Source organism: Sciurus vulgaris (genome assembly GCF_902686455.1).
Source record: "Sciurus vulgaris genome assembly, chromosome: 11".
Lineage (NCBI taxonomy): Eukaryota > Metazoa > Chordata > Mammalia > Rodentia > Sciuridae > Sciurus > Sciurus vulgaris.
Window position 1 is genome coordinate 68,963,231 of NC_136472.1, and position 27,466 is coordinate 68,990,696.

Here is a 27,466-nt window from a genome sequence, read left to right on the forward strand (position 1 = left end):
ATAAGCATAATGCCTGCTGTTGAGTTTAAATGACATAAAATTGGAAGTAGTGGTAGATGGACATCATATGAAGACTTTAAACAATGAATTTTGAAAATTGAAAGACTGTCCAATAGCTGAGGTTCTGAATAATGATTGTACCACTCACTGAGAGACCTAAGTAAGTTATTTAAACTCTCTACTACTTGGGCACTGCATAAAATCAAACTAAGAGTGGGTATTTCCTACCAAATAGATCTTAGAGTTGTATAGGTCAGAAGTTGACATGGATCTCACTGAGCTAAAATCAAGGCACCAGCAAGCTTCATTCATTTATAGAGGGTCTAGTGAAAAATTAATTCCTTTGTCATTTGTCTTTCTGGGGGTTATCCACATTCCTTGACTTGTGGCCTCATTTTGCATCTCCAAAGCCAGCAGCAATGAATCAAGTCCTTCTTCAACTGACATCTCTGTTTCAACATTTTTAAAGGATTCATGTGACTAGAATGAAGTAACCCACAACCCAACTAATCTCTGCATCTTGAAGTCTTTAATTTTAATCACATCTGTCCAGTCCCTTTTTCCATATAAGTTAACATAGCCATAGGTTTAGAATGTGGACATCTTGGATATGTCATTATCAATACCATTGAATCTGGAAAACACATCATAGTCTGTGACTTCACTGGGCTTCAAAGTAATGTTTCCCAAACTTGGTAATCCAAAAAAGAAGGGCAGAATTTGACACAAGAAAACTGTGCTGGAGGGACTTGCAATAAATCTTACTGAGTGTCAGCATTTTGCTGCAGTAAATAGTAAAATATTTTTGCCTACCTAATAATTTTGCCTACCACAAACTCTTGGCATAGTATCTTGGACATAAAATACACAAAATATGATTGCTATTATTTTTTTTTGTTATGTTGCAAAGAATAAAATACCTCAAGGCAAGACATTTTTTGTATTATATATACAGGGAAACAGACTTGGTATGGGGCAAATGAGATCAGGATGGAAACAAAATTAGGAAACTACTGAAATTGTACTAATAAGAGAATATTTTCCTACTTGATAAAGGTGGAAATTTTGAATATCATGAAAAAATGATCAAATTCTTGTTTTATTTTCTAGGAGATTTGCCAATAGATTGGATGCAGGATGAAAAGGACAGAAATCAAGGATGACTCAAAGATCCCCACACCCAAGAGGGATGCAGAAATGCTGGGAATATCTGAGAATCTAAAAAGGCCAGAATTAAAAATGATGGCTAGATAATACATAACAATCTATGGGTACAATTTACTAAAGACTAATAAGGGTGATATGATTTGGAACTAGAAAAGATCATATTGAAGTTTGAGCCCCAATGCAGCAAGATCCAAAGGGAAATTTTTAGACAATGATTGGATCAGTAGGTTTCTGACTTCATCAGTGGATTAATCCATTGACAATCAGATACACCACTGGGAAGTGGGATCTAGTTGAAGGAAGCTGGTCACGGGGGGCATGCCCTGGAAGGATTTTTCTTTTCCCTGGCCCCTTCCTCCCTCTCCTTCTCCTTATCTCTATCCTTCTCTCTCTTTCTTGGCTATCATGAGCTGAGCAGATTTCCTCAACCATGTTTTGCCTCACTTCAGGCCCAGAGCAGTGGAGCTGACCAATTGTGGACTGAGACCTCTGAAGCCATGAGCTAAAAGAAATTTTTTCTCCTCTAAGCTGTTCTTGTTTTGGGTGTTTTGGGCAAAATGGTGCAAAGTTGACTAATACAAAGAACAAGAGAATAAGATGTCATATCAGATGACATCTCTGACCAAATAACTGCAGATCCTTGGCACAATACAAGATTCTCAAAACAAAAATCTGAACATAATCATTTGGGAGAACCCCAAATTATTCTGATTAATTTTCTTCTACCTAATGGATTGGGACTTCAAATTAGAAAATAGATCAAATCAAGAAAAGATAAGTGAAACAATCTCTTCTGTACCCCTAAGTTATGGGCTGAGATTTTGACCCATGGTATTCACCAAGCACTTGGTTTATGCCTCTAAGATAACCTTATCATTGGTTAACATGAAATCATTGGTTAATTATCTTTTGCACTAAAATCCTAGAGAGTAAGCATTTACCAGGATGTTTGGAACGTAAGTGTTTAAGTTAGTCTCTTCATCATTCTGACCAAAACCATGGACAAGAACAATTTTAGCAGGGTAAAAGTTTGTTTGGTGTGAGTGATTTTAAAGGTCTCAAACCACAGACAGCTGACTCTGTTGCTCTGGACCCAAGATGAGGCAGAACACCACAGCAGAAGGATATGGAGAAGGAAAGCAGCTCATCACATGGCAATCAGAAAGCAGAGAGAGATTCTCTCACCAGGGACAAAATATAAACCCCAAAGGCACCCCTGGTGACCCACATCCTCCAGTCACACCCCACCTTCCTACAGTTGCCACCCAATTAATCCATATTAGTGGATAAATCCACTGATTAAGACTCTCACAACCCAATCACTTCACCTCTGAAAATTCCTGCTTTGTCTGACACATGAGCTTTTGGGGGTTACCTCACATCCAAACTGTAACAATAGGACACTCTTATGAAATACCTACCGGATATATGCATGCATGAATAGATGAATTATTGTTCCTAGTTGTAAAAGGTTTCTGCTGCTATAAAGAATCACAGGTAATAAAAGAATCCCACACTAATGAAACGGTGCTAGTATGGGTAATGACAGATGCTAAAGAGTTATAGGGGAAAGTATGACTCACAGTCATAATAGGAGATGCCTTTAAGCAATTTGGTGTATTTCATATTTTAAAATCCCCTTCAAAGAGACTGCTAATAATGATGGAGTTTCTTTTAGGGGTGATAAAACATTTACAAAATTAGATTGTGAAGTTGGTTGCTGCACAAGTCTGTGACTTTGCTAAAATCTTTCAAATTATACACTGCAAATGGGTGAATTTTATAGCATATGAATTAGGTCTCAATAAAGCTATAAAGAACAACTTTTTAAATAAAATGGCACAAGAAAAGATTTACGTCATCCCATAAATCATGAAGCCACAATAAATAATTACAAAATGGAACAAATATAAAAAGACTGTATCAGGCAAGTCCTCTGGGAATCTCCATAACCCAGAGACACAGTGAATTAGCACCACCAATGGGAACTGGCCTCTCTGGTCTGTGCCTTTCTCCAACCAAGCTGAAATAAGTCTCATAAGTTCAGTCATCTTCTAGAATCTGAAGCTTCCCCTGCCATCTGAGTCAGCCTGAGAGAACAGCAGAACTGCTGGATGTGCTTTGTAAGTAACTAACTGATCAGTGAGCATGCCTGATTCTAGATGAGATGCACCTTTTTATCCACAGAGAAGAATTTTTATCACAATGGGCAGAATTAGATCAGTTAGGAAATAAAGACTATGATACAATTTGTGGAGTTGTTTATTCCCAGGAAATCTTCAGAAAATGGACAATGTGTTCTGACTGGCAGGGTTGGACAACTGTTTTTAGATAATTTAATTAGTGTGCTAACATATTTATCATGGTCAGTGAGTCTCATTTGTAAGCCCAATGACTCTTACTAAAACTTAAAAATTACCAATTTTGAACACCTGCATGCCAGGAATTGTGTTAGGCACAGTACATTTCCTATCTCATAGATGAAGAAACTGAATCAGAGGATGTTTACATTACTTGTAGGTGTCACTGAAATAAACCTTTCTGAGAGCATGAACATTGTAATTAAAAAGAACAGGCTTAAAAATCCTAACTCTGACATTCACCAGTTGTGTGTGATCCTGAATATATCTCTAACTTCTCTTAACTTCAGTTTATTTATCAGAAAAGTGAGTTTTAAGTGAATCTAATAATAGTTTCCACATGTATTCTAATAAGAATTAAAAGATAGGATTTTGTAAAGCACTTAGCACAATAGTGTTTGCTGACCAACTGTCCAAAAAATGCTCCGAGTAGTTTTTTATTGCTATACAAGACCTCAAAACTAGTTAGTATTTGAGCAAGGATCTAAACCGACTATAACCATGCCATCAGAGAATACTGGTGAGGTCATAATATGGTCTAATTTAGCAGCTAAAGACAGTCACAAGCTACAGCCCTTAACAGTGCAATGAGAAAAGAACATATTCGAGAATCAGATAGGAAAATTAGTTGAGGGTCTATAACTTATTTCACACAAAAGAGAATTTCAGTGTATGTGGATCAGTGAAAATTAGTCAGATTTGAGAGTGATGGTACACCCAAAAAAGGTAGCTTGGGGGAAGTATAGTGCCTCCCTCAATTGATATTCATCAACCCTTCTTTATTCTCTGATATGAGCAGTTCAGTTTTTTTTCGAAATATGAAATACAACTTTGAGTCCACCCCAGCACAGTTTGCTACAGTTTGCTATACTTGGTGTTTACATACACACCTCCTGAGGCTCCAGTTTTTGACATTTTGAAGTAGGATCAGTATAAATTAATGAATATTTGTATGCAGGGAATGAGAGACAGAGAGAGGGAGAAAGCAAGTGAGTGTGTTTCTGTGTGTGTGTGTGTGTGTGTGTGTATGTGTGTGTTTTGTGGGATGGAGATTAATTCTAATTAGATGATTACTAGATCTTCATGCTATTTGCTGATAAATGAAACAGGAGAAAGAGCTGGGATTAGAATGAGGGAAAGAAAGTTCTGTTTGGCATGCATTGAGGATCAAGTGCATGGGGGATTATGGATGGGGTTGTCCCTCAGAGATAAAGTACTTTATTCACCTTTTATTTATCAAAGGAGAGAGTTCTGATATTTTTCTCCAAACTTCTGCCAGAATTTCTCTAAATTGCAGGTTTGATTGCCTACTTCTACATTTCATTACTACCTTCAGTTTAAGCCCAGACATTTTGCCATAACTTTAAAGATTCTGCTAACTTTTGAAATGCAGACTTCAGAAGATGCCATAATTAGATTGCAGACTTGTAAATTATCCAGATGCAAGGTCTATTTAAAGCCATGGGAATAGTTAGGATATCTTAAGGAGAGTATATACAGAGAAAGAAGAGGGACTTCTTGGAAGAAAAGCACCCTTCTAAGATACCACGATTTGTAAGAGCAAAAACATTGCTTGATAAATAGGAAAAATGCTGAACAACTGGCATTGAAGCTACAGAAGGAGAAAATTTCATGGAAGAGGTAATCCACATTGCCAAAACTTGAGATGGTGGAAAGAAAAACAAATCTGAAAATAAACTATTATATTTGGTATTTAGAAAATCATCAGTGACATCAGTTGAGGGGGAGCGGTTCTGAGAGTTCTTAGAGGGAAAAATGGTGGAATGAGACAGACATCATTACCCTATGTACATGTATGATTACACAAATGGTATGAATCTACATTGTGTACAACCACAGAAACGAAATTATGTACCCCATTTGTGTACAATGAATCAAAATGCAGTCTGTAAAAAATTAAAAGCTAAATAAAAATAAAAATAAATTTAAAAAATAAATCCTGTTCCTGAAGATAAGGAAATAATGAACAAAAGCAGACTATTCTTCAAATAACTTTTTCATCACTATAAGAAGTAGAGTAGGACATGGGGAGGGAAACAAGATTTATGTTTTATATTTCTTGCTATCTAAGTAAGCATAGAGGTCAATGATGAGAGCTGTTCAGTATATCCTGATTGAATTGAATGTGTTGAAAATATCTACACTAAAGTGTAGGAAACTTTCATGATTGAGTTGGGACAAAACTTGAGTATTGGAGACTGCAGAAAAGGAATCAATGGTATCAAACAAGATAACAAAGAAGGAAAGGAGTTAGTTGGAGTTAAATTGAAAGAGATGGTGAATGATCTGCTGATTTATTCATAAACTATTTGGAAACACCTGGCTCTTGATGCTGTGCAACTAAAATCAAAGTCCATCATCCTTCCTGCAGAATTCAAGTTGTGTGAGCTGACTCTGCTGATTCCTCTAGCTTCATCTCACACAGCACCCAGTCTTACATTTAAGTTTCCATCCTTTTAATTTTCTTGTAGTTATATGACAAACTGATTGTGGTTATTCTTTCCTTCATATCTCAAGTTATCTCTGCTCTTGTTATCTATGTCAAGAACACCCTTATCCTGTTTTTCATCCTTATAAACTCACATTCACCCATCAAAACTTTACACAGTTATAATTCATCTACTCTGTTCCGATTTCTTGGAACTAATTCCTCTTGACACAGAGTAGACCCACATACTTAGAATCTGTCACTCCACACTATTCTTTGTCTTATCTCTCAGATACCTGTTATCTTTGTACAATCTACAGCTAGTTACTTTATTTCTTTGTGTCTTACTCCTCTGATATGCACTGTCCCTAATATGGTGTCTGACATACAGTAGGTATTCAAAATCAATTTTCATTTTAATAAGAATTATCAAACTCTTAATAAAGATAGGATTTTCATCCTTCTAAGTCTGGGTTTTTCAGCCTTTGACAAACCCTGTGGTTTCCTTGGGCACAAAACTACTGTTATTTCACTTGCTTTCTATTCTTGGTAACTGACACAAGACACAGGGAGTGCCCAGTGTGTGTTTGCTATTGAACTGAACTAAATCTTCACCATAGGTGGTTAAGTAGAGTTATTGACTGTGAAAAAGCACAATGTAAGCATCTGTCTCTGGGCTGAGCATGGATGAAGAGAGAATGCAGGAAGATATGGTTGTAAATCAATGAAAAGGAGAGAATTCGAACACAGATCAGATCAAACTGCTCTGAAGTTTGGTGTCAGGTTTGGTTTATGATCTCTCGGCAAGAAAAGGAAGAAAAAAGAATACCAGGAAGAATGAAAATAGGCAATGAATAATGAGTTATCAAAATCATATAAAGAGAGCCATTAAGAGGCAAGGATGAAAATAATTCAGAGAGCAGTTAAATTTTTAAAGTGATTTTTATAGAATTCTCTAGAACTCAATGACAAAAATTGGAAGTCAATCATTGCATATGAAATAAAAGTAATGATATCCAAAATTAATTGGTATATACAGAAAATCCTCTGTACCTTCATATCCATATTTTTTTTGGTTCCACAAATTTGACACGTGATTTTATTTTGTTTTTCCATTGTCTCTTTTTTCTTTTTTTCCTTTTCTTATTTGTTCTAATTAGTTATACATTTTTAATATTTATCTTGTATACTAGGTATTGAAGTTATTGAAAAGCAGTACTGATCTTTCTCACTTACTTGATTATAAACTCTTTAAGAGGTTTTCACTTGTTTTATTCCTTAACTTCTAATAGCACTATTCAAAAAATAGGTACCTAGTAAATGTCCTGAGAGTGAAAGTTAAGATCAAGGCAAGAAACAACATGGGAGCATTGTTGCTCAACATTTTTACATATTGCATTTTAAAGGCTTTGTAATTCTTCATCTCAATTGAGACAACGCACAGAAATGTTTTTTGTTCTTCTTAGTTACACATAACATTAGGATTCATTTTGACATAATTATGAAAAGCATGGAATATGATTTGCTCTAATTCAGTCCCCAGTACTTCCCCTTTCCTTTTCCTTCTCCTCCTTCTGTTCCCTTCCCTCTACTCTGTTGATCTTTCTGCTATTTACTTACAGTTATTTTTTAAATTAGAGTCTTGTGGATGCACACGATTGTGAGATTCACGGTGGTATGTTCATACGTGTACGTAGGAAAGTTAGGTCAGTCATCCCACTGCCTTTCCTTATCCCATGCCTTCTCCCTCTCTTTCAATCCCCTTAGTCTACTCCATGGATCTTTCTTCTATTTTATTTTTTTAGCAGCACCTTTTCTAGAAAGATTTCTCCGAATTCTACAAACCTATTGAATGTTCACTTTATGTTTGACTCTTTTGGTTTATAATTTTTTTTTACTTCGAATTGACCTATAATAATATGTATATTTATGGGGTACAATGTGGCATTCCATGCATGTATACCTTTTGGAATGGTCAAATCAGGCTAATGAGCATATCCTTAACTTCAAATATTTATTAATTATTTGTGATGACAACAGTTAAAATCCTATTTTCTAGCTGTTTTGAAATAAACAATACATTCTTATTACTACTAATTTTTTCCCTGTTTTGAGGTTTCATCATACATTTCTAACATTAATTCCATCATTCCCCAAAAACACTCATTACAGTCAACATCAGAATATAAATTTATAGTTTACTTATTTAGTCAGCTTATATAACCCACTTCTTCCCCCCCACCACCCTCTGATTTTCTGATAATTTTAGCTAATTTTTTTTCTAATTTTCTTCTAAAGTTTCTTCAGGTGATCTTTGAGTTGGCACCTTTTTTGTGAATTTGTAGTCTGGAAATTTGGGACCCTCTCAATCCCCTACATTTACTGTCAGCTGCCCAGTACCTTTTTTTTCCACTGAAGAACCTATTCTAAGATTGCTCTCTCTTTCATTGGTTGAACCTTCTCTAGACATAGCCCTAATCTCTCTACTTTTTCCTGTTGACCCCCATTTTAAACTCACATATCCATTTTCATAGTCTGCAACTCTCTACTCAATGAAAAAAGTATTGTGACCTTATCAATAAAGCTATATCTCTCCCTCTAAAACAAAACAGTGATGTTCTATTAAGTACCTCCCATGTCTTAACGAAACGGAGAAAATTTGTTCTGGAGAACAAATCAAGTCTTCAGGCATAAAGTAGACAGAAATATACTTGAACATGGCAGCACATTATCTCAGGTGAAGAGCAGCATTCTCTGTCTCTAAGCCTGGTGGTCCGCCTGTCTTCTTTCTCTCTCCAAAATGTGATGGCAGGTGCTGCCACATAAGGGCCCCTTTAATGGTTAGATAATGCAGGCATGTGCATGACTACCCTGGTTTCTAGTTTATTTGTCAGTTCATATGTGTTACTCTGTGTAATAATTTTCACTTTCTCTATAATTTCTGGCTTCCAAAATTGTCTGTAAGCTTCTCTGCTTTCCATACCTAATAGCTAATTACCACTCCATATTCCCAATCTATTTTTATCAGGTGCCAACTATACAGAAAAAAAATTAATCTGCTATCTCTTTCTTACAGAAATCCCAAGAAAGATGAAATATGATTTGGCAATCTAGGATAAAATGTCTATTTTTAGTCCAGTCATCTACAGCTAGAGCAGAGGAAGAAAGGTCACATGGTATAAATATAGCTAACAGCAAAGGCCCCAGAGAAGAAAACTTGTGGGCTGAGGCAAATTTTTTTAGGGAATCTACCATAGTAGTTGAAATCATACATGTCATTTTTATCAATGTAAGTGATTCATTTGCATTTCTATATATTATATAGATATTCATCTTTGGTTGGTATTCTGTTGAATAAAATTATTTGTAATTAGAACAAAACACAAACAAATGTAGCTTTTTTTGTTTCAGACTTATTCTGTACTTTTAATCCAGCATGTCAAGTTTCCAGAACTTCACATCTTCCATCATTTTCCTGCTAACTGGTGTTCCTGGGCTGGAAGCCTTCCACACCTGGATCTCCATTCCCTTCTGCTTTCTCTATGCGGCTGCCCTCTCAGGGAACAGCCTGATTCTCTTCGTCATTACCACACAGCCCAGTCTCCATGAACCCATGTATTATTTCCTCTCCATGCTGTCCACCACTGACCTTGGGCTGTCCATATCCACTCTGGTCACCATGCTGGGTATATTCTGGTTCAATGCCAGGGAAATCAACTTCAATGCCTGCTTGTCACAGATGTTCTTTATTAAACTCTTCACTGTCATGGAATCCTCGGTGCTGTTGGCTATGGCTTTTGATCGTTTTGTGGCCATCTCCAATCCCCTTAGGTACGCCACTATTTTAACACACTATAGAATAGCTCAAATTGGAGTAGCAATTGTCATCAGGGGGACCCTAATGTTGACACCAATGGTAGCACTTCTTAAAAGATTGTCCTTCTGTAGCAGCCACGTGCTCCACCATTCCTACTGCTTCCACCCTGATGTGATGAAGCTCTCATGCACAGACACCAGGATCAACAGTGCAGTCGGGTTAACTGCCATGATTTCTACTGTTGGTGTGGACTCGGTCTTCATTCTCCTTTCCTATGTTTTGATCATTAGGACTGTCCTCAGCATTGCTTCTCCTGAAGAGAGGAGGAAAGCCTTCAGCACATGTGTCTCCCACATTGGGGCTGTGGCTGTGTTCTACATTCCATTGATCAGTCTGTCCTTTGTGCACAGATTTGGGAAAGGAGCCCCACCCTACATACATACTCTGATCGCTAACACCTACCTGTTGATCCCTCCTGTAATGAACCCCATCATCTACAGTGTGAAGACCAAACAGATACGTAGAGCTGTGATAAAAATTCTCCATTCTAAAGAAACATAGAATGATAGCATTCTAGAGATAGATGGCCCCTTCTACCTCCAGCCACATTATCAATTTAAAAAATCAAAACAAAATCTGTTGCTCATTGAAGCTGAATATACAATTATTTAAAGTTAAAGCTGGCATGTTCTCAGAACATCAGACACTCTAATCCCTCTAGTTGACAGATGAGGAGGCAAAGATATACAAAAAGCAAGAATGAACATTAGCATTAAGTCTAGAATTTCTCCCCCTCGGATTTTTTCTTCCAAACCATTGTTATCTCTGATTCCTTTCAAAGGTCTTTTTGTTCTTGCTTCAGCCACCTCATAGAAGTTAGAATGACACATGAAAAAGTTACTCATTTGTGAAAAGTTATGTTTTCCAACTGTAATAATAATCTAAACTAATGTTCATCATTTTCTTTGACAAGTTATGGTTCTAAGAATTTTTACATGAATTAAAATATTTTATTTCCAAAACTATATTCTAAGGTAGTTATCTCTTTTACTAATCAGAAATCTGAGGCATAAAATGTTAAGTGGCTTCCTTAAACATCTAGTAAGTGGCAGAGCATACCATACAATCTGACTCCAGGGTCTCCCACACTCTTAAATTCAGTGCCATACTGCTGACAGTAGTGTAACATAATATATAATGATACATAATTAGTATATATGTAAGTACATCAATCCATATGATTTGCACTAGAGGACATACAAAGTAAAAATTCAAATATGTTTTTAAGAAACATACACCTCTGTCCTCTAGAAATTTTAAACCAAATTAGGAAGACAACACTCAAATCAAAATCTTCAGACCTCAAAAATATGTCCTGACTGAAACGTATTCTGAAATTCTCTCAGCCTCCCCATCAACTTTCACTTGGAGTGACCACGAATCTCAAATTAATTACAATTCACATCATTTACTTAGAAAGCACAAATCTGTGTCATGTCATGTGACAGCTTAATCCAGAACATTACACATCTGTACCCTGTGTATTTACACTAATTCTCAAGTTTTAAAGCAGATATTTCAATGACTCATTGATATCACTCAGGTAAGTTGGGGCCTATAACTGATAACAGGTCCAGAAAGAAAATAGAAGTAGTCATTCATATTTACAAGGAAATTATTAAGTGACTGCAGTGCTGGCTACTTAATAATAAGGGTGATGTAAGAATTCTCAACATGTTTACTATACTATTTCCAGACTTGATTGTAATTAGTCTTTATTTTCATATGTTGGAATATGGTGGTATTTTGTTCCCAGAATATTTTTTTCCTTTGTCATAACTCCCATTTCACCTAACATCATGGCTTTAAATACCACCTATGTCCTGACAAAACCCAAGTTAATATTTATACTCCACACTCACCCAGTTGCCCATGTATCAATATCTATACTCAAATGTCTCAAAATCCTTAGATTCAACATGCCCAAAATCATATCCTACTACTTCTACCAAGGAAAACATAGGCTCGTTCGGTCTTCCCTAACCCAGTAACCCTACTTTTCAAGTTTCTGAGACAGAACACTTGAAGTTATCCCTATGGCCTTTCTTTCACTTTCATTCTACAACCAAACTATCAGCAAGTCAAGAATCCACCCACTTATATCACCTCTACTGCTACCACCATAATGCCAGCCATCATTTTAGACCTGAAGTCATTTGTGTGTAGCTTTCTGGAAAGTCTTCCTTCATCCATCCTTGATTGATAGCCCATTTTTCCCTCACAGCAATGTAAGGGTTTAATAGCAACCACAGAAGAGTACTTGCTTTAATACACCAATAGATCTTGTCACTTTCTCTGTTCAGCATATCCCAGTGACCTCTTATTTTACCAGGAGAAAATTCACAGTAATAGTTCATGAGCTATCTATCTGATCTGACTTCCCTCTACCCTCCCAACTCCATCTCCTGTTACTCTCCCTTGACTAATTCTACTATAGCCACACTACTCTGAATAATTTTTTTATTTACCAAGCATGCTTCATTAGCACACTTCATGCTAGCTATTCTCCCTGTCGACCTCCTCACTTTATGCAAGTCCCTTCCCTGTTTAAGTGCCTTATTGCAGGATCCTTGATTGTATGAAAACAACACTACCTCCTCTCCCTCATTTCATGCCTAGTATCCACTCTCATTCATACCTGCTGTTTTTAATTTCTAGCACTTTCATAACCCAACATATTTATATAAATATGTGGGTTTTTTTCTGGTTTCCCCATCAGAAAATAAGGTTTGTTAAGGATAGGGAGTTTATTTCATACATGCTATCTCCCAAGGATTTACCACATAGTAAATATAATAAAATGTTCCGATGACCTGGCTCTGTTTACCTCTCAAGTTTCACTGCTTCTCCTCTGTATAATGCTCCAGGCACAATGAACACCCTGCATTTCCTTAATCCTGAGTGAAGGCTGTCACCTTCAAGCCTTTGCACAAACTGTTTCCTCCAGCCATAACATTCTCACTGCCTCCCTCCCCCTGACGTAGAGGAGAGGTGACCTACTTCAAAGCCTTTCCTGACCCCTTCTGTCTGCATGGTGTCTTTCCAGATGCTCCTGCAGCACCTTGTGCTTCTTTCTCCCGACAACCCTCTTCAGACTCCCTGGTAACCTTTCTCCCCACAAGGGCCATGAGCTTGCTTCTCAAGACAAGGAACTGTGTCATATTCATTGTTGTGCCCATATTGCTGTCCATGGTGTCTGGCCCACAGTAGCTTTCAATCTTTTTTGAATTAATGAATAAACAAAACACATCTTAAAAGATGCATAAGGCAATTGGAGGGCCCACAAGAAGATAAATCTCTCTAATATCAGAAAATTATTTTTAGTGTCTACAGATATATTTTCATGAAGTAGGTGATGCACCCTTCAACGTGAAAGTTTCACCATGATTCATGTAGCTTCATGTAAGCTTGCCCTAATCTCATATGGTCTTAGTTCTTCCTCTTTCCAACATGCCTTATGAGTGTCAGTAAAAATATAGAAGTGAGAAGAGGTAATTTAAAGAGGTAATTTATATTCTGAATCAACATCCAGTTTCCGTTTATTTCCATCCCTTTCTATTCCCTCACCTGTACCCTATGGATCATCCTCCCTACACACACCCCAAAGAAGTTATAGGAGGCCTAGGATGGAAAGAAGAAGAACTCAAATGACATGGGCTGAGACACTAGATTTTTGTTTAATTGTTACCACACACTACATAAATTGGTGTGTGGAGAAAGTGAGGAAGAAAAAGGAGTGACCTGGGCTGGAGAAAAAGGATAGAGGTACTGAGAGTCCTAAAGAAAAGAAGAAAGAAGGAATTTCAGTCTTGAAAACCAAACATCTGAATGTTCACACCACTTCCACAGATTTTCTTCCCCCACCTCCCCTCCCATACACTAACCTGTGCACAGCCCTACTGTCCAATAGTTCTGGAAATCTGTAAGAAGTGGGCAAATTGGGTGCTTGTAGAATGGGTTGTTTGCAGAGCAAATGCCATGCTCCAACCAGGATGGACAAGCTGACAATGTGCAGGGACTTCCCAGAAGCCAGAGCAGTAGCAGTCATAGGCCACTGTTATACCTACTTGAACACAGTTATGGATGAAAGATGAAAATAAGAGAAACATTCAATAGGTTATTAGAAAGAAAATTAAACAATATTAGTTCAAGAATTAGATGTGAGCAATGGAGAAAATTATGAAACTTAAGTTTCCATTTTTCTTAACTAAATTTGTAAACATATCCAATCTTATCTTCCTCCAATTCACCCTCCCAACAACCTCTGGAAATGCAAAATATAATACACATCTGGATATAATGTCCCCGCTAAAACCTGTTCATTCTCCCTGCAACTCTAACAGAATGAAGTCCTTCAGCTCACATCCATTTGTCTCTCCAATTTTTCTCTTTCCCATTTGTATTTCTTTTATGCTCCAGCCACACTGAACCATACCTAATAGTCCCCCAAGGAAAATCGCTTCCTTGCTCCATTACTTTCTCTCTGCTCAAATACCCTCTTCTTGGATCTACCTCCAGTCTAAATAAAAGCCCCTTCTCAAGTTTTCATAAAAACCAATGACTCTTGCTGCTTTTCCATATTATTTCAAGATTGTGTCAGCATCTGTGAATACCTTGAAAGCAAGGACTTAATCTTATTTACCTCTGTAACCCCTAAGCTCAGCAATGGTGCCCACATAAGCTAAGGAAATGTTTGTAACACAGTGAATGAATGAATGAATGTATGAATGAATGAATGAACTCCACTGCTAGAATAAAGGTAAATAATAAAAAACTCTTGGTGTCTGATTGATAAGAAAGCATTTCTGTTCCTGTTTTCAGAGATTGCAATGAATGGTAAGTTAAGACTAATGTGTGAGGCACACTCAGCTCCCTAAGTGTGGACAGACAGAGAGGATGAAGTGCTACATAAAGTACAAAGATAGCCCTGGTATGTGTGATGCCCAGGACATGTCATTGAAGGAGAAAGATCAGAGGGTCAGAGGTACGGGGATGCTTGCTGGAAAAGATGGTGCTTAAGCTGGGTCTTAAAAGCTTGAAGCATGAAAAAGTCACAGAAAGGAAATGAGGAAAGAAAGGCCAGAATTGGTAACATCAGTGCAAATGAGCCTAGTGGGCAGTTAAAGAAAACTGGTCTGATAAATTTAGAGCCTAACTCACATCAAATCATTCACCTCCTTTTTATAAATTTTTCCCATAGACCCTCGGCACACTCAGAGGCTAAGTGAAAGTTCTTGAATGGCCTCTAAGTCCTTTAAGGCCCTGTATGGTCCAGGTTCCAGAACCCTCCTTGATTCCATCCCTACTACTTGCCCCCATTCTCTCTGCTCAGAATCACTGACTTTCTTATGTTCTACTAGACACACTCCCTCCTCAAGGATTTTATTTGTAATATCCGTTCCTTCTTCCTGAAATGATCTTCCCTGGACATCTCCATGGATATATCCCTCACTTCTTGGGCCTCTCCTCAAATCTCTCCATTATGTGAGGCCCTCTTGGCAACTTCATTTGAAGTTCAACTCCCTTTCCGTGATATTTTTTTGTTTCCTTCTCTCCAGTATTTGTTCTTCTTATGAAAACCTAACATCCTATTCTGTTTATATATTAATTTCACTTATTGTCTGCCTCCCTCATCAGATTGTACACTACATAAGGTGGGGGTTCTTTGTCTATTTTACTTATGATATTATAGACACTTAACAAATATTTGTTGAATGTGGAATGAATTAAGTCTGCACATACAGTTCTCCAACCAATGTAAACACTGACTGAAAGCAGAGTTCTCATCTCATCTGTCATTTATCAGTGACACAGGTGCAATAACGAAAGATATCACTACCTGAAGGGATGTTTTTCAACTAAAAGAGAAACAAGAAAGATATGGAGACGTGTGTACCCTTATTTTGAATTGTAAGCCTTCATTTTTATGTATCCATCTTGTTTTTTTAAATCAATTTTTTCATTTGTTCTAATTAGTTGTACATGACAGTAGAATGTGTTTATACATTTTGATAGATCACATATAAATGGAGTGTAATTTCTCATTTTTCTGATTGTACATATTGTAGGATCACATCAGTCATGTACATGTACATGAGATAATGTCTGTTTCACTCTACTGTCCTTCCTACCCCCATACCTCTTCCCTTCCCTTCACTCCCCTCTACCTAATATAAACTAACTCTATTTTTCCCTAGCCTCCCCCTCAACCTTATGATGAATTAGTATCCACATATCAGAGAAAACATTTGGTCTTTGGTTTTGGGGGTTTGGCATATTTCACTTAGCACGATATTCTCCAATTCCATGCATTTACCATCAAATGCCATAATTTCATTCTTCTTTAAAACTGAGTAGTATTCCATCTCATATATATATATATATATGTATATATATATACATATATATATACACACACACACACACACCACATTTTCTTTATCTACTCATCTGTTGAAGGGCACCTAGGTTGGTTCCATAGTATAGCTATTGTGTTAAATTACTATAAACATTGATGTGGCTGCGTTACTGTAGTATGTTGATTTTAAGTCATTTGGGTATAAACCAAGGAGTGGGATAACTGGGTCAAATGGTGGTTCCATCTTGGTTTTTAAAGATGTGAACTCCAAGAGCCCAAGGACCATAACTGTCTACCCATTTGCCTATTGTGTCCAGCAGAGTGGCTAATGAGGAAACACACTACTCCTGTGGCTAACTGTGAGGGCTTGGGTTGGCTAGAAGAGTCAGAACACATTGTCAAGAGATCTGTATGTGTCAGTGTGATGGTAATAGCAGAGGAAAGGGGCCCTTTGAGATTGCTCCCCTAGAAAGAAACAGTGAGAAGTTGTGAGAGTGGCACACAGGTGGACATGCAGAAGCTATTCCTCTGCTGCCATGTCCCTGGAGCTCAGTTCCTACTTCCACAGCCTGTTCCCATGGGCCTTCCAGATAGCATTATAAAAAATCAAAAAAAAAAAAAAAAAAAAAAGCCCATTACAGAAATAAAAGGCCAGCTCCAGCTGCTTTCTCTGAATTGGACTGCACCATTTTCATGTGAGTATATCCTCACCTGGAGCCTGGCAGCCTGAGGCTTCCTGCCAGTCTCACAGACTTTGCAGGTCATAAACTGCTTCATGATAGAACAACCCTTATACCCTAACCACACCTTCATGAACTTAAAACAAAAAGTCCCTTAGCTGCCAGTTCCGAAAGGCAGGTGAGAATGAACATAACAGTCACATTCAGATCCAAAGAGAAGCTGAAGCTGGGTCTCTCAAGGAGTCACTTCAGGTAGGAAACCAGACAACATGGCAGGAAGATATGAGGTCTTCTTGGATAGGGACACTGGGAGACAAGATGATGGACCAGAGTTCCTGGACTTCAGTAAGGAAGTGGAGGTACCAGCAAAACAGAAAAGTGATCTGTGAAGACAGAGGTTAAGAAACTATGGGATTCTGTGGCCAGAAGAGGCCCTTGTGTCTGTCAGCACAGAGGAATATCATCATGCTCCCCTCAATGCTCCTCCATATTAGACTTTTCTTCACCCCATGGGTCTTGGAGACAGTAGTCTAGTGACCTGGCCTCTCTCAAAGAAGCATTCCTTAGCTCTGTCCCACATTGTTCAACTTGTTTGTTTGGATTTCTATGTCCTCCCTTGAGCTCTTTATGATGGATACATAGAAAGATGGATGGATCCAAAATACGAGTTCTTATGTCTCCTTGAAGAATACAATTGTCTGCCTCTGAAAAGTGCTTTTCGTGTTTCAATAGCAGCTGGGGGACTAATTTTGGATTTGATATTTGTCTAGGAAGAGAAGCTGTTATGCCTCTGTACAAGTTCTAAAGATGGAGAAGAGAAAATAGAGGTCAGAGGAGTGACTTTTTAACCTTTGAACCCTGCATCTATTTGCCCTTGCTCATCCAAGATGGGGAGAATTCAATTCAAATTTCTTAGTACTCATTTTATCATATGATATTTTAAGACTGCTGGTCTCTAAACCCTCCCTATTAAGGCATATTGAAGGGTATCTCCCAGCTGCAATAAGGACCCAGTTTAGACATGAAAAATTCCAGGAGGGATCACTTGAAAACCACAATGCTATCAGTGGAAACACCTGCAGAATTTATTTCCAGGAGTTAGAACCTGCTTCTAGAAATGCTTTTTAAAGAAAATTATCTCTTAAGGCTGGTACTAAAGGAACCTAGCAAAGAAAAAGACTACTGATGTCAGAGTCCGGGTGTTTGACTATAGTAGGAGGTTGGGGCAAAGCAATACTGGGCTTCCAAAAATGAAATATCATCCTTGACATAAGCAATTTGTGGGCACAGGTTCCAGGAAAGAAAAAGCTCTCAAAACATCCTTGTAAAATCAGAACTTCCAAAGTCAGGACTTGACCCAAACCCTCTTTGAGGAAATGGGAATGACTTAAGGGTAGCTTTCAAGTGGGGTGGTATCCACCAGTCAGGAGAAGAGGGAAGAGTCTCTGCAGGGAACATGCTAGGATCTGTTGGAGTCCATGGTTCTTCTATCAACTTTGTTCTGAAAAAGTTATCAGAGGAAGCGACTACCTTTGATTTTACAATTTCAGATGAGTTTTCTTTTTTCCTTAGAGATTGTTTTTGGGTCCTTTTATCTTGGCTTTGGTTTGTTTGTTTTCTTTTTTTAATTTTCTGTTGCAATTGCATTTTCCCACTTGCTGATCTTAGAACTGAAGACCAACTACCAAGAATCCTGAAAATGTGCAAAGTGTTTTCTATTCCCACTGCCTTGCCTTTACTCCCTTCTCTAACTTCCACTATTGTTTCAAGACTGAACAAAAGAATCATTTTCTCCGGAAAGGTTCCTCTGATCATGCCTCTCCCCATCCAATGCATTAAATGTGTACCTTATGCTAGCACTTATCACAATTCATTGGTTACTTGTCTGTCTTCCACCCTAAGCAAGCCTCGTAGAGGGCAAGGGATTTTCATCTCTTCGTCAACATGTTCATGTGTTGAAGGCTTGGTTCTCAGTGAAGCATTGTTTAAAGGTAGGGCTTTTAGGAAGTATTGGATTATAAGGACTCTGGTCACTGACGGTGAGTGACCTGGAAAAGTATATCTTGTCTTTTGCAAGATATCTCTCTCTTTCTCTCTCTCTGTCTCTCTCTCTCTCTCCCACCTTTCTCTTTCTCTTTTTTCTTTCCAGTCACCATGAGGTGAGAAACTCTGCTCCACTATACCCTCTCTGCCTTGATTCCCTGCCTCACTGTAGGCCCACAGCAGTAAAGTCAGTTGACTGTGAACTGAAACTTGTAATACCCTAAGCCAAAATAAATCTTTCATCCTTTAAATTGATTTGCTGAGGTTATTCTGTCACAGTGAAGAAAGCTGACTAACCTGCCATACAACCAAAAGCTTATGGAATACAAACAAATACAAGAAAGAAAGAAAGAGATAAAGGTAGGGAAGAAAGGAAAATGGAGGAAGAGGAGGAGAGAGGGAAAGAAAGAAGACAGATTTACCTAAAAGGAGTGTACCTTTCTACAAAAAAAAAAAAAAAAAGCCATATCCTTTTCAGACAAGGAAAGATGAAAATATAAGCCAGAAGGAAAAGTCTGAGGAAATTTGGGAATGCTTCATTTGGGGATAATCATTTCTCTCCCTGAATTCTCTTTCAAAATTTAAATCTACCTGGAGGGCAGTGAATAATAAATGAATTTGAGCTGTCACAGCCTCTCCTTTGGAAAAGAGGGCCTTGGAGCTTACAAAAAGAGCTTAAGTGGTGGTGGGGGACAGGAGGAAAGGAAAGCTGAAAGTGCTCGCTTCCAGGTTTCCAAGGGACTCTCTGATTGTGCCATGTCTTAACAGGATGCCAGTGTGACCTCTCCGGTTGCCCCTCCTCAGTGCCAGCTATGAGTTCCTGCAACTTCACACACACCACCTTTGTACTTATTGGTATCCCAGGACTAGAGGAAGCTCATTTCTGGTTCGGCTTCCCCCTGCTTTCAATGTATGCCGTGGCCTTATTTGGGAACTGCATCGTGGTCTTCATTGTAAGAACAGAACACAGCCTACACGCCCCCATGTACCTCTTTCTCTGCATGCTGGCAGCCATTGACCTGGCCTTGTCCACATCTACCATGCCCAAGATCCTCGCCCTCTTCTGGTTTGACTCCCGGGAGATTTCTTTTGATGCCTGTCTTGCCCAGATGTTCTTCATTCATGCACTCTCAGCCATTGAATCCACCATCCTCCTGGCCATGGCCTTTGACCGATATGTGGCCATCTGCCACCCACTACGCCATGCTGCAGTGCTCAACAATACAGTAACAGCCCAGATTGGCATGGTGGCTGTAATCCGCGGATCCCTCTTCTTTTTCCCACTGCCCCTGCTCATTAAGCGGCTGGCCTTCTGCCAATCCAATGTGCTCTCACACTCCTACTGTGTGCACCAGGATATGATGAAGTTGGCCTATGCAGACACATTGCCCAATATGGTCTATGGTCTTACTGCCATTCTCCTGGTTATGGGTGTGGATGTCATGTTCATATCCTTGTCCTACTTTCTGATTATACGAACAGTCCTGCAACTGCCTTCTAAGTCAGAGAGGGCCAAGGCCTTTGGAACCTGTGTGTCACACATTGGTGTGGTCCTGGCCTTTTATGTGCCACTCATTGGCCTCTCAGTGGTGCACCGCTTTGGAAACAGCCTTGATCCCATTGTGCATGTTCTCATGGGCGATGTCTACCTGCTGCTGCCTCCTGTAATCAATCCCATCATCTACGGTGCTAAGACCAAACAGATCAGAACACGGGTGCTAGCCATGCTCAAGATCAGTTGTGACAAGGACATTCAAGTTGTGGAACATAGGTGATCCTTGCCATTCTACAGCCCCTTATGCTTACTGGTTTGATATAATTATTTCATAACACTAGTTTAATTCCAGTTGCCCATAAACACTTTTCTCTAGCTAGAATGGTGAACTATAGTCTAGTTGCTCCATGGAATAATAAGTGAGATAATCCAGATTAATAAAATATTACCTGGTTAAAAGACTGGTAAAAATGAAACATTGCAATATTAAGTAAAATAATAAAGGATATATGATTGAAACTATGTTGATGAACAGCCTATGCCTTGGAGGAAATATGTTCAAATAATTGGTGATTTGGTTTTATTCCTACTTTTTAAACTTTTTGTCATATTGTTTAGTTGACACGTATGTTTTATTTTTTAATGTGGGAAATGAAACTGACAGTTTATGGAAGCTAGGGCTTGCCATAGTCCTCACTGTTGGTTTATAATGTACTACCTGGGAATTTATCCAAGCCCTTAATAATAGTGTTTATACACTTATCTGTGTCCTTACGATGTTCCAGTCACTATGATAAGTGCTTTATAGCTTTTTTTGCAATCTTCACAGCTTTATGGGGTAGGTACCATTTTTTCCCACTGATTACAAGTGATGGAAATGAAGCTTGTATTAGCAAAGTGACTTAACTAATCACGCAGCTTGTGTGTCCTGTGCCAAGTATTGAAATTAAATTTGATAATTGAATACAGTTACTTAACTGCCATTTATATTGCTTCCTGTTTAACATCTGCCACTTATTTCCTCTGCCTGTGTAAATCCTGTTTTCTCTCTGCTGTGTGCTAGATGGCTATCTTTGTATTTGTACCTGAGAGATAACCCTGCCCTCGTTGAGGGCAACAGAACCAGGTTAGTTCACACTTCATGTTTAGTAGCCATGGCCTGATAGCTTACTTCTTTCCAGGTTAAGGGAGAATGGTTTTGTATATTTGTCTCATTCATATCTTATATCTCTTGGATCATATCTTATTCATATCTTATGTCTCTCTTTTTCAGTGTGTCCTATATCTGTCCAATATTTTGAATGATACTGAATTTTAATACAGGTATCAGAAAAAAATTTAAATTTTGTTATACTTATTACTTTTATGTTTATAGAACCCTATAAATTGATATTTGGAAATGTGTGAGATTCTTCAATCTTCTTTTCCATCAGTGCAGGGGTCCTCGACAGGTATTGTTTGCATAACTGTAAAGATGTTAAATGCATTTTATTTCAAGGTAGAATATTCTCCTTGTGTGGTTGAGAAACTCTAATGAGTAAATGAAAATGGAATACAATTGCTGGGCCTATGTGAGCTTGGAAAGGTACAGAATTTCAGTTTGGGATAATTAAAAAGTTCTGGAAATGGATAGTGGTGATGGTTGTAGAACAGTATTAATGTACTTGACACTAGTGAATTATATGCTCAATGTTTAAAATGGTGAATTTTATATTATCTATATTTTACGACAATAAAAAATCATCAAATTTAATGCAAAATATTTCATTATTAATTTTTATCAAGAACATATTGAAATGGTTTTATTTTGACTTTATTGAGTTGAGGAAAATATTACATAAACAAGAATGATATTTAATCCAAAGTAACAAAGTTTTAATAGTAGGACTACTAACATTATAAATGGCCCATGATTTCAGTGGCAATATTTCTGGCCTTCAAATACCATCATGAAGGACTCTAAATATATTTCATATCTGCAGATAGCCTAAGGGCAGACCAATAAAAGGGGGATAGCAAATGTTCTTATCACTGTGCATACTTGGATAAATCACCCACCTACTCAGCTCATTTTTTTCTGCCTATAACTTTATAATAGGCTTCATTTCTAAGGTAAAAAAAATACATAAATAGACAAAAATCCCAAGTTTACTTTGTATATCCTTCTATGAATATCAGATAATAAGTTAGCAAGGTCTCTCTCTCCATTTCTCTATTTCTGTTTCTGTTTATATCTATTTATCCATCCATCCTATTAGTTCTATTTCTCTGAAGAACCCTGAATAAATGAAACATATTTTGGAAAAGATCATCCCTGTGGGCAGCCAAGCTATGAAAGAAGAACTGAAAATTTAAAGAGAAACCACACCTACTATACTAGGTAAAACATAAAAAACATTAACTATGCAAACTCAACCTTCAATAGACATCATAAACTATCTATCCAAGCTCAAATTTTGTAATGTTAGTATATCCAAATCATATGTCTCAAGATTAAGGACAGACTGATTACCAACTCTGCATGGATTCATACCTTCTAAAGCTAAGATTCCCAAACAATTCCTACCAAAACCATCCTGAGTAACCCCAAGACCCACACACTCCCTAACTTTATCCTTTTGACACACTTAATGATCCCCTAGATAGGTTCTCCCTAACAGTAGCAAGCTAATAAACTTAGTTTTGTTCAACTACCAGTATGTCCCTGGTGGTCTTTAGCAAAATTTGTAAACATGAGAATCTCATAACCATAAAGCAGTGGCTTGTATAACAAATACTTGGTGTCTTGATTTGGATATCCCAAATGCAGAGTCTGAGATAAGGACTTGGGCGAAGTAGTATGAATAAGACATGCTTCCAAGAAACAGGAGTAAGGTAACAGCAAGGGTGGCATGGGGAAGAAAATTCAATAGAGTTATTACCAAGAAGGTTGCAGCTGAGCCAGTGGGTGCTTGACTCCCTCAGAACTTTTGTACAAGATGTACTAAGAAAATATCTATCTAAGAGGCACGTGGAGGCATTTGTCCATCAACTTTTACTCTCATTGCAGACTAAGAAGCTGAGGCACAAAGGAATTACCATTTTCTCAAACTCACTCAGTAGTAAAATGCAGAATCCAGACTTGAAGCCAGGTCTTTCTGAGATTGGGGTCTCCTCTTTCACACTCCACTATAGCACTGGCTAAGAATCGAAGCATGAGCAGGCAGGCATGAACTGGCCCAGGTAAGTGATGACAGGTCCTGAGAAATTACTTCTACAGGAGGTAATTTTAGAGAAGTCATATCCACCTAAAAACCTCTGTTTCTCCGTGTGAAACATGAGGACAGAGTAACACCTTCCTTCCAGCCCTCAGGGAGGTTTCAGGATTATTGGCTCAAGCACAGAATCATTGGCTTTCAAAGTTTCCCTGCCTCTCCTGAAAGAAAAAAAAAAAAAAAAGAATAATGGAAGAATGATACCAATCTGTTCCTACTCCGTCCTGTGAAGTGATATGAGACATTTTGTATTTTTTAAACTGCTTTATTGAAGTATGACTGACATAGGAAAAGCTGTAGAGATTTAAGGTACCAACGGTGTATTTGGACACTAGTAGACACTCCTGAAACTATTGCCACAATCAACACAGTGAATTTATCTCCTCCAAGTTTCCTCCTGTTCCCTTTGTCATCGTTTTCCTTTTGTGGTAAGAGCACTTAATATAAGATCTACTCTCTTGACAGATTTTTAAATATGCAATACAGTATTGTGACTCACAGGCCTTGAGTTGCTTTTGAAGAACTACCTGTGCTCCTACCCCATATTATGTGCCCCTACAACAGGCCCAGAGAGATCTAGAGAGGGTAAGAAGCTTAGTCTGCCCTGGACTCTGCATGAGGAGCTGTGAGATAGGGTTTGTGAGCTCTGAGCTGTCTTCTGTTCTGCCACTAGGTGGGTGATTTTATTTAATTTACATCATCTCTTTGGACTAATATGGTGCCTGAATCAAATAATCTCGAATTTCCAACCCCATTTCAAATATGATATATTCTGAATTCTAGTAGGAAGCCCAGGTAATTCCAAGGTCCTGCAAGGCCGACACGCCTGGGCCTTCTTGGAACTGCCCCCCAGCCCACAGGAGAAAGAGCCAGCCCCCTCCTCTGTGGTCACACCTGCTGTTTGCCCAAACATGGCATTTCTCCACTTGATCTCCTATCCACAGTTTCTGCCAATTATGGTTGTTTCTAAACATCAAAACTGCTCCCAGAGACTGTGTTTTTCCACCTGGGAGATATTCACAGGCTTTCTAAAAGGAAGCCCGGGGCAATAGAAAGAGCAGATGTTCTATGACTCACCCTGTCAACTCACTCTTTGTAAGACTGGTTTTCCTCATTTCTAAGGATGAAGATGGTATCTACCTCTCAGGGCTTTTGTGAGAATTATGCGCAATAACTCATGGATAATACTTAGCACTGTTTCTAGCACATAGTATGAACTCAACAAATACTTATTATTACTTTGGAGCAGGAAAAATCCCTGCCCCTCCAGGAGTCAAAGGGCTATGAATGTGCATTGGAACTGTGACAAGAAAGCTACACAGATTTTCTTAAAACATTTAAAGCACTCACTTGGTGACATTAGCCTGGGAGCTTGGAATTTAAGAACTGAGTTCTGTCTTGTTTTTTCTCATCTTATCTATCATCTATCTCTCACCAGCACCAGATCTAAGGTTGGGAGTTGGGAAAAAGGAGGGGAGCACATGGGGAGAGAGATGAGATTCAAATGGGATTGAAAGGACTGATTTGTGCACTGGAGGATGAAGGCTAATAAGAAGACCAGTTCCTGAAGTTTTCCCAGGAAAATGTGTTTGCATTTCAGAAGGTGGCAGTCTTATGGGAGAAGTATTGGCCACTGCCTATTCCTCTTTCACACAGACCAGGGTCCTGGGAGAGTGCATTTCTGCTCCCATTTTCTGGAAGGGTTTCCTGGAGGAGGTTCTCTGGGTGCCTGGGAAGCTGAATCAGCTCACAGAGATGGCCTGAGGCAGCCCCTGCTCTGAGAGGCCTCTGAAAATGGGAGTCTCAGGCAACTGGTCACTATAATGAGAATATCCTTCCCAGTGAAACAGCGTCTCTAGGGACTGAGGAACATAAAAACTCTGCCGTGTTCCCAGGCATGTTTATGTTGGCCTGGTCAGTGGAGGGCACCAGTTTAGGTAGCTAATTCCCCTGGAGAGCCATAGTCAAGGTTGCCCAATTAATAGAACAGCTCCCATCCCCTAGTAGTTTTATCTAGCCCCCATCTCTAACCAGCGCATCATTTATCCCAGACTAAATTGGTAAAAAAGTAAAAGAAACACTTAAATTTGTTTCTGGGAATAGAAATTTCCCTAGGGTTTTGTTGTTGTTGTTGTTGTTGTTGTTGTTGTTTGTCCGTTTAAAGATTTACACACAATATATATATTTACAGCCAAATGTTACCAGCATCAAAATTCTGGGATTCTTTCCGACAATAATTACCTATTCTCCCCACTGATGACAAAGTTCATGCCCAATATCCTTTTATTTGTTTACTTGTGCTGAGGATAAAACCCAGGGCCTCACGCATGCTAGGCAATATTCCCACAGGACCACATCCCCAGCTCTTATCCATTTCTTAATATCATTCAATAATAAACATTCAAGAATCATTTACAATGGTCAATGCCTTGAAATATGAAAGAAATGCAAAAATAAACTGTAGTGAATATCAGATACAAAACAGAATGTATTAATATTGAGCCCTCAGTGTCCCACAGAAGGATTTATGAGGTACAGTGTCCACAGAAAGGAGGGAGAACGTAGCTTTGCTCTAAGAATTAGGGAGAGATTAATGAGCAGGTGATATTTAAAATGAGGTCAGTTTGGGGTTGAGGGAAGTCAATGGAGAAGCAGAGGGATATATAGAGGGAAGAAACAATGAGATGATCTCTGACATTACAAGAGTTTTGATTGTCAAAGCCCAGTCTGTGTCTTCCTCTGGGTTCCCCTGAAACGGAAGCCTATGTGCTACTCTTCTGGAGTTCAAATCCAGTGACCAGGTGTGAGGGACAATGGAATTGAAGCAGGGGAAAGGGTGAGCTCCCCCCCAAAAAGATGCATGGCAGAGTTGTCCACCCCAAAAGCAACTGTTGATGGATATTGCAAGACTACCTGAAATTTGTCTCAAAATCTTCTTCCTATTGGAAAGAAGGGAATAGTAGCTTTCCCTCTTCTATCCTGATAGTAAAGAATTGCCCTACAGGCACTAACTCCCACACTGCATGTTGCCTATAAGTGAATATTCAGTGGATTCCCATGATCCCCATGACATCAAAGGAGAAACCCCATGTGGAAAACAGGAGGTGCATATTCAGGGCTGAGGTGAAGCTCTGACAGATTGCACCTTGTTAAGTTGGCCGGAGCTTACATGTTATGGTCATAACAGTGACTGGAATAACAACTGCATTTGCATGACTTTTAAGTGGTCTACAACTGTATCAGAAGCTAAGGCAAAAAAAAAAAAAAAAGATAGTTTTCTCCAGCTTTATTGGGATATATAATTGACAGAAATTGCATGCATTTATAAAACTTTTAGTTCTAATATACATGTACTTAATGAAATGATTACCACAGACTGATAGATATATCCGTCACCTCACATAATTACATTTTTGTGGTGGGAACATTTAAGATCTACTCTTTCAGCAAATTTCAAGCATACAATACGCTACAACTGTAGTCACCACACTGTACATGAGAACTGCAGAATTTATTCATCCCACAAAGTATTGAAACTTTGAATACTTTTCCCCACCCCACTTCCCAGCCCCTGGCAACCACCATTCTACTCTCTCCATGCTGCCAAGCAAGGGCTCATTTCCCAACATGCATACAAACCAATACTATGGTACCAGTTTTGGCAAAAAGAAAGAGCTTTAGTGTATGTAGGAGAACCAACATGGAGATGGGAAGCACACGCAAATCTGTCTCCCCATGAGCCAATAGTGAAGGAATTGAAGTGACCCTAGGGTTAGGGGAAAT

The 27,466-nt window shown here is 38.5% G+C and overlaps 2 protein-coding genes across 2 annotated transcripts; both read left to right on the plus strand.

Annotated features, from left to right (window-relative positions):
• Positions 1–3,213: 3,213 nt before the first annotated feature.
• On the plus strand, positions 3,214–20,709 carry LOC306640452 (olfactory receptor 51E2; the record flags this gene model as incomplete). The annotated part of the gene is made up of 2 exons (XM_079104736.1): positions 3,214–3,290; positions 19,703–20,709. Exon 2 carries the CDS (start codon positions 19,747–19,749, stop codon positions 20,707–20,709), a length of 963 nt encoding a protein of 320 aa, XP_078960862.1. The 5' UTR covers positions 3,214–3,290; positions 19,703–19,746.
• LOC306640510 (olfactory receptor OR51C1-like) lies at positions 9,413–10,354 on the plus strand (the record flags this gene model as incomplete). Its single annotated transcript, XM_079104795.1, has 1 exon — positions 9,413–10,354. The coding sequence occupies one exon, from the start codon at positions 9,413–9,415 to the stop codon at positions 10,352–10,354; it is 942 nt and encodes a 313-aa protein (XP_078960921.1).
• Positions 20,710–27,466: the final 6,757 nt, after the last annotated feature.